The 8,116-nt window shown below is 33.6% G+C and overlaps 1 protein-coding gene across 1 annotated transcript in view; it reads left to right on the top strand.

Moving 5' to 3' along the window:
- The first annotated feature begins 2,052 nt into the window (after positions 1-2,052).
- The window catches only part of casp9 (caspase 9, apoptosis-related cysteine peptidase), a 28,348-nt gene continuing 22,284 nt past the window's right edge, over positions 2,053-8,116 (top strand). The window contains exons 1-3 of the mRNA XM_061904822.1: positions 2,053-2,206; positions 2,283-2,435; positions 5,413-5,617. Coding sequence (XP_061760806.1) covers positions 2,304-2,435; positions 5,413-5,617 — 337 coding nt within the window. The 5' untranslated portion in view covers positions 2,053-2,206; positions 2,283-2,303. The remainder of the gene's footprint in view (positions 2,207-2,282; positions 2,436-5,412; positions 5,618-8,116) is intronic.

Genomic DNA, 8,116 nt, shown 5'->3' with positions numbered 1-8,116 from the left:
TTTTCCCCCCGTCAAACACACCATTAGCAGTTTTTCCCATATTTTCATGGATAAATGTCCAACGCCTGGATTTTATTTTTAACATTCTTGGCTGGGTGTGACCCAATTTGCTTCAATATGGTGCAGACAGTTGGCCCTAGTGCACGTGGTTCTTAACCTTGTTAGAGGTACTGAACCCCACCAGTTTTATATGCGCATCCACCAAACCCTTATTTAGTGAAAAATAAAATGTTTTTAAAATTCAAGACAAAGTTATATGATCTTTTACTGGTGCACAAAATGAACCGTGCATGAACATCATCTTGTTCAAAGAACAAAACCAACACAGTGCATGAACTCGTAACAAATTACACACCTGCAAATCAGTTTGGGTTCTGCTGTTCCCGTATCCCTAATATGCCGATAAGGAGAAGTTTTTAGGTACACGATAAGTCGGGTGTGGCGTGTGAGTGGAGGCTCCACCGAACCCCTGAGGCCGACTCACCGAACCCCTAGGGTTTCGATCGAACCCTGGTTAAGAACCACTGCCCTAGTGTGTGAATGTGAGTGTGAATGTTGTCTGTCTAGCTGTGTTGGCCCTGTGATAAGGGGGCGACTTGTCCAGGGTGTACCCCGCCTCAAGCCCGAATGCAGCTGAGATAGGCTCCAGCGACCCTGAACAGGACAAGCGGTAGAAAATGGACGGATGGATGGTTTGACAAAAACAGACTATCTTTGAATCTCAGTAAAACTAAAATAATGCTATTTGGTAACAGTAGAAATGAGCATCATACACACATACAAATAGACGGAGTAGACATTGAAAGGGTAAAAGAAACCAGATTTTAGGGAGTATTCATAGATCATAAAATGAACTGGAACTCTCATTTACAAAATATACAACAAAAAGTGTCAAAAAACATTTCAATAATGAATAATAGGTTGATTGGAAATACTAAATGGTCCCTAGTGTGTGAATGTGATTGTGAATGCAGCTGAGATAGGCTCCAGCGACCCCAAAAGGGACAAGCGGTAGAAAATGGATGTATGGATGGATGGTAAAAGCAGAAAACCCCTTAACAATATTACTTTTTTTAACCTTGTTATTGTTAGTTGTTTTATTTTCGGTCAATTTATATATATATATATATATATATATATATATATATATATATATATATACAATTATTTTTCAGTGAATTACAGCTTTATATTTGTATATGCATCCAGCCATCCATTTTCAACCGCTTATTCCCTCTGGGGTCGCGGGGGCGCTGGTGCCTATCTCAGCTACAATTGGACGGAAGGTGGTGTACACCCTGGACAAGTCGCCACCTCATCGCAGGGCCAACACAGATAGACAGATAACATTCACATTCACACCATATATATATATATATATATATGTATATATGTGTGTGTGTGTGTATATATATATATATGTATATATGTGTGTGTGTGTGTGTATATATATATGTGTGTGTATATATATATATATATATGTATATATATACATATATATATATATATATAATCCCAGCGGGCCTTTTGAATATCTCCCTAATGAGGTCTCAAGTTGGCAAGTTGTGGTTTAAGTCGACTTGGCTAGTAAAACAATGAATACTAATGTGAAATTGTTTTTTGACATTCATAATTTTTTTTTTCTTTTGCATTTGTTTTTAAAATTCTGCAGCGTTTATATGATTTATTGTTCGGTATTTTTGTGTTGCATGTACCATACACCAGTGGTCCCCAACCTTTTTGTATCGTGGGGGGGGGTCCTTTTTTTTTCTTTGTCATGAAAAAGGGAGGTTTTTGTGGTTGGTGCACTAATTGTAAGTGTATATTGTGTTTTTTATGTTGATTTAATTCATAAATAAATTATTATTGTTATTTTTATTTATTTATTTATTTTTTTTATTAAATAAAAAATTCTTCCGCAGCCCGGTGGTTGGGGACCACTGACATACACCATCTTTGTAAAATATATCATGTTTGCTATTTAAGTAAGAACGTCACTGCTTTTTGAATAACACATGGTCTTTTATACTGAATGTAATTTTTTACATTAGTTACATTTTCAGCAAAATGACCTTAATTTGGAAAGCAGTAGCATTTAGTCACCGACAGGAGGCGGAAACGCCAACACTCTGCGGGATAAAGCAGCAAGAAGAAGCCCGAGGTCCACTCATACAAAAAACAACAACACGAACCTCGCAACCAGGAAGTAATATTTTCTTCGCTTGTCATTAAAATTAGTTTTTTCGAGACCTTTTTTTTTAATCACACATTTTTTTGAAAAGCGTTTGCAGAGTGAATGGAGGATGGAGGAAAGTCACAAGAAGGTTCTTCAGCGATACAGGATAAATATTGTCACTGGTTTGGAACCATCAAGCCTCTATGACCGCCTGCTGGAGAAAGGTGTTTTTACTCAAGACATGATCGATAAGATTAAGGTAAGTTGACATTCTAGCTCAAATAAGTCAACCTATATTAAACAAACAATCTTCGAGTCATTAAACAAAACGTGTAAGTGTATATAGCAGGGGAGTCCAAAGTGCGGCCCGGGGGCCATTTGCGGCCCGCAGCTAATTGTTTACCTGGCCCGCCACTCGTTCTGCAAAAATTGCAAAATTGATAGTATTGCAAAAAACAACATAAAAAAGTGGAATGAGGTGAAATCTAATGAGAAAAAGTGGCAATGTTGACACAAAGTTGCCATGCAGGCAGTTTTTTTTCTTCCTTTTGTCTTTATTTTCTTTTTTTTTCCATTGCTAAAAAAAAAGGACAACAAAATCTATGTTATAATGAATTATTACTTAAAAATTATCACTTCAAAATGTTTTATGTGGAAAAAATATTGCATATGTTGTGTGGTTGCCATATAAAAACATCAAAGTATTGACAAAAGAGCATAAAACAAACAAAATAATAGTTCAAACTTAAAATCGACAGATATATCGGAAGTTGATCTTGAAATTTAAGTGTTAAAAGTAAAAAAAATCTAATAAAAATGTATTACTTTATGAGTGGGGAACCTATCGGATCTGGAATATATTTAGTAGGATTTTATTTAACTTTTCACTGTGATTACTCAAAAATATTAAATAATTAAAATCAATGGTGTCCTGCATTATTGATCTTTTAAAGGGTTTAATTGCTAAATAAGGGAACTCTCTTGAAGGAATCAATAAAGTACTATCTATCTATCCATCTAAATACTGCATATTTCAGTTTTACTATAAAAAAAACTAAGTTGTCTTTGACGGAAAATGCATAAAACCTTATTTATTTATATCAACCTCATGTTGATATAGAGATTTCCTGTAAGCATTAAATAAAAAAAAAAAATAATAATTTGACTTATTTTTAACATTTTAATGACTGAGACCCTCTATGCTCCCCAGGAGCCCTAAGGATAAAAATAAAAAAAATCCATATATTTTGTTATGGTTTGAAAATGAAAATATCAAAATGGCCCCCGCATGCTTCAATTTTTCTGTGTGCGGCCCTCTGTGGAAAGAGTTTGGACACCCCTGGTATATATATTTATATACATACGTGTGTGTATATGTGTGCTCCAATTAATTCACATTAAATATTCCACTTTGAAATATTTTTGGGGAAAATATTGCTTCTTGTGTGTGTTTGCCATGGAACAACTAAGTGTTCCATCACAAAAAGTGCATAAAACAAACAAAAATAAACCCAAATATATTAAAAACATATCATTGATGGATGGATATGAAATTGATATGGAGATTTACATATAGAAAGTTAACAAATAATGACTTCCAGTATTTTTATACTTTAATGTGTTGGGACCTTTTGGATCCCTGAAAATTTTAGTAGGATTTTTTGGACTAAAAACTGTCTTTTCTCAAAAAATAATCATGAATCAAAATCATTGTTGTTATGAATTATTGACCCATTTAAACTCCAAACACCTCACATCAAATATTCCGCTTAGAAAATTTTGGGAGGGAAACATTACATGTTTTGTGTTTTTGGCATTAAAAAAATGAAGATTTGTTAAACAAAAAGGGCATAAAAAACAAACAAAAACTTTCTTTCAACAGATAGCTCTGAAGTTGATGTTGAGAATCAATTTAGATATGAATTATTGACTTATTAAACGCTCCAAATACTTCATATTAAATATTCCACTTTGAAATATTTTTGGGGAAAATATTGCTTCTTGTGTGGGTTTGCCATATAACAACTAAATGTTCCATAACATAAAGTGCATAAAACAAAAAACCCAACTATATTAAAAATGTATCATCCATGAATGGATCTGAAATTGATATGGAGATTTACATGTAGAAAGTTAAAAAAAAAAAAAAAAAGACTTCCAGTATTTTTAACATTTAAAGTGTTGGGACCTTTTGGATCCCTGAGAATTTTCTCAAAAAAAAATCATGACTCAAAATAATTTTTGTTATGTATTATTTAGAGCTCCAAACACATCACATCAAATATTCCACTTTGAAAATATTCTGGGGAAAAATATTACACATTTTTGGTTTTTGGCATAAAAAAATCAAAGATTTCTTTAACAAAAAGGGCATAAAAAACAAACAAAAGCTTTCTATCAACAGATGTGAATTATATTTATATGGTGCTTTTTCTCTAGTGACTCAAAGTGCTTTACATAGTGAAACCCAATATCTAAGTTACATTTAAACCAGTGTGGGTGGCACTGGGAGCAGGTGGGTAAAGTGTCTTGCCCAAGGACACAACGGCAGTGACTAGGATGGCGGAAGCGGGGATCGAACCTGGAACCCTCAAGTTGCTGCCACGGCCGCTCTACCAACCGAGCTATACCGCCCCGATAGATCTGAAGTTGATGTTGAGATTTTAAGCATTAACACAAATTTTATTTTATTTTTTAAAAATGATTACTTATTTTTAACATTTTAATGACTGAGACCATTCCGGGTCCCTGGGACCAACCTTTCGACGAGCACTGAAGGTTAAAAAATATATATCTATATTTTGTAAGGTTTTTGAAAATTTTAAATATTAAAATGGCCCTCACATGCTTGGATTTTTCAGTGTGTGGCCCTCAGGGGCAAAAGTTTGGACACCCCTGAATTAGGCAATCGTGTATGCTTTGAGGATGTGAAAGTAAGCCAGAGTACTTGCAGAAAATCCATGAAAGCACAAGAAGAATATGCAAAAGACGTCCAAGCCGATGTTTAGACCCAGAACCTCCTGCGTGGCTTTAAAGTAGGTAAACAAACCACATTTACGCAGACCTGCCAGGCTGCATCAAGTCTGCATGATATCACCTGACCACACCTTGCAGACTCCCAGAATGCACTGAAAGCTGCTTTGCATTGTACTGCATTTGTTCCCGCTCTGTTAATGTTAAAGTAAGTAGGACTTTAAACTCAATAATGCAATTGAAGCCAAATCTACTTTTTTTAGAGCAAAGAAACAAGACGGGACCAAGCCAGGCAGCTTGTCAAGGACCTGGTGACCCGTGGAAGTCGGGCATTCCCACTTTTTTTGGAATGTCTTCATGAGTCAGACCAGCACAGTCTGGCAGATCTCCTCCAAAGCAGAGCATCAGCAGTTCCAGGGTCAACATCCAACATCCACATTAGGCCTGTTGTCCGGACTCTTCCACTTTGTAAGTATGCACTACTACGAAAAATATATTTTTAATCCCAATGGGACTTTCCTGGGTAAATAAAGGTTTACAAAAAGGTACAATTAATAATGTTTCATTTAAGTTTACAGTCTTCACACAATCTTTCACAGCTTTTGATATCTAGCTTGTTATCTGTGTTCTTGATATTTATCAGGTGTGGCACAAAATGTATCATAATACAGATTTGTTCAATTAATTATTTACGCAAAGCCAATAAGTCTGAAACAATGCTGTAATTTAAATACAAAACAGCACTCTGACTAATTGGCTATATACTGTATTGTTCTTTTATCCCATAGCTGGTATAAAAAGAAATAGCAAATATGGGTTGACGTGATACAAATTGTTACTTGCACAGTATATGCAGGTTAATACTACAAATTGTTACTTGTACAGTATATGCAGGTTAATACTGTGAGGGAGACTTATGGACATTGAAAAAAAAAAAAAAAAGTATTATTACTACAAATGAAGATTGTACATTACAGGTATGACTTTTACAGTCCACATTATATATGTTTTTCATTTGCTTTATTTTTTTGAAAAAATATCATTTATTTTAAAAATATATATTTTTTTAATCAGAGGTGGGTAGTAATGCGCTACATTTACTCCGTTACATCTACTCGAGTAACTTTTGGGATAAATTGTACTTCTAAGAGTGGTTTTTATGCAACATACTTATACTTTTACTTAAGTAGATTTATTGAGAAGAAACGCTACTTTTACTCCGCTCCATTTATCTACATCCAGCTCGCTACTCGCTACTTTTTTTTATCGATCTGTTAATGTTTGTTTTGGTTTTTCAAAGTAGGATCTACGCATGCCTGCGTTTCACCAATCACATGCAGTCACTGGTGACATTGGACCAATCAAACAGAGTCAGGCAGTCATGTGACCGTCACACGTAAAACCCGGCTCAAACAAGTTTAAAAACTTATTGGGGTGTTACCATTTAGTGGTCAATTGTACGAAATATGTACTGTACTGTGCAATCTACTAATAAAAGTTTCAATCAATCAATCAAAAGTGTAAAGGAAAAAATACACTTTTTATTTCAACCGTACTTCCCGTCAAAAGCCTAAAGATTGATTGCACAGTTCCTGTCTTCACAATAAAAGTGCCGCTCCATCGCGCCTGCGCTAACAAAATAAGAGTCTCCGAAAGCCAGCGCAAACAAGTTAGCAAACTACGGAGTTTGCCGCCAATGTATTTCTTGTAAAGTGTATAAAAACAAATATGGAAGCTGGACAAATAAGATGCCAAAAATCAACGAGTTTCATGTTGTATCAGACAAAAAAGAGGAACTTTTTTTCTCCTCCATTTGAAAACGTGGAAGTTATCATCACTACTGTCTGATTCCAATCAATCAAGTCATCAGAATCAGGTAATACACCAACTTATATTCTTGTCTTCATGAAAGATAGGAATCTATATGTTAAACATGCATGTATTTTCATTAAAACACCTTTAACATGTGAACAAATAAGGCAAAATAAATAAATATACATTATATACTGTATATATAAATGTATATATGTATGTGTGTGTGTATATATATATATATATATATATGTGTATATGTACAGTATGTATATATATATATATGTGTATATGTACAGTATGTATATATATATATATATATATATATATATATATATATATATATATATATATATATATATATATATATATACGAGGTAGATCACCTCGACTTGGTCATTTATTAAGTACTTGATTAACGTTGAAAAACTTATTGGGGTGTTACCATTTAGTGGTCAATTGTACGGAATATGTACTGTACTGTGCAATCTACTAATACAAGTTTCAATCAATCAATCAATCAATCAATCAATGCCTACTGAGGCTATGGTGCTGTTAAGTTATTGTGGCTCAATGTGCCTTATTTTTATTTTTATTTTAATGTACTATTATTTAATATATATTATTGTTTTAGTTGCTTAAGAGATATTCCTGGCTCTGAATTTGCTCGTTGCTATTTTTATGTTTTTGTGCATTATTTGTTGCCGTAATCATTAAACAATCAGGTTACTCATCAGTTACTCAGTACTTGAGTAGTTTTTTCACAACATACTTTTTACTTTTCCTCAAGTAAATATTTGGGTGACTACTCCTTACTTTTACTTGAGTAATAAATCTCTAAAGTAACAGTACTCTTACTTGAGTACAATTTCTGGCTACTCTACCCACCTCTGATTTTAATTGACCGAAGACAATATTAATTATTACTCTTTCTTATTTCACTAAAATGATAACAATATTTATTACTTTTTCTTATTATATATTTTGGTCAAGTCAGTAATGATAACAATATTAATTAATTAATTTATATTGAAGTTTAATGTCAAAAAAATTATCCAGTTTCAATATGCTAAATCAAATGTTTTACATATTTTAATTTGTCTGTACAACAAGTCCGTAGGAAAATGCAAAGCCTGTTTAATCTTACCCCAGCAA

This window comes from Nerophis ophidion, linkage group LG06, assembly GCF_033978795.1.
Source record: "Nerophis ophidion isolate RoL-2023_Sa linkage group LG06, RoL_Noph_v1.0, whole genome shotgun sequence".
NCBI classification, from domain to species: domain Eukaryota; kingdom Metazoa; phylum Chordata; class Actinopteri; order Syngnathiformes; family Syngnathidae; genus Nerophis; species Nerophis ophidion.
Note: the sequence above shows the minus strand (reverse complement) of the source record. Positions and strands in the feature narration are given on the sequence as shown.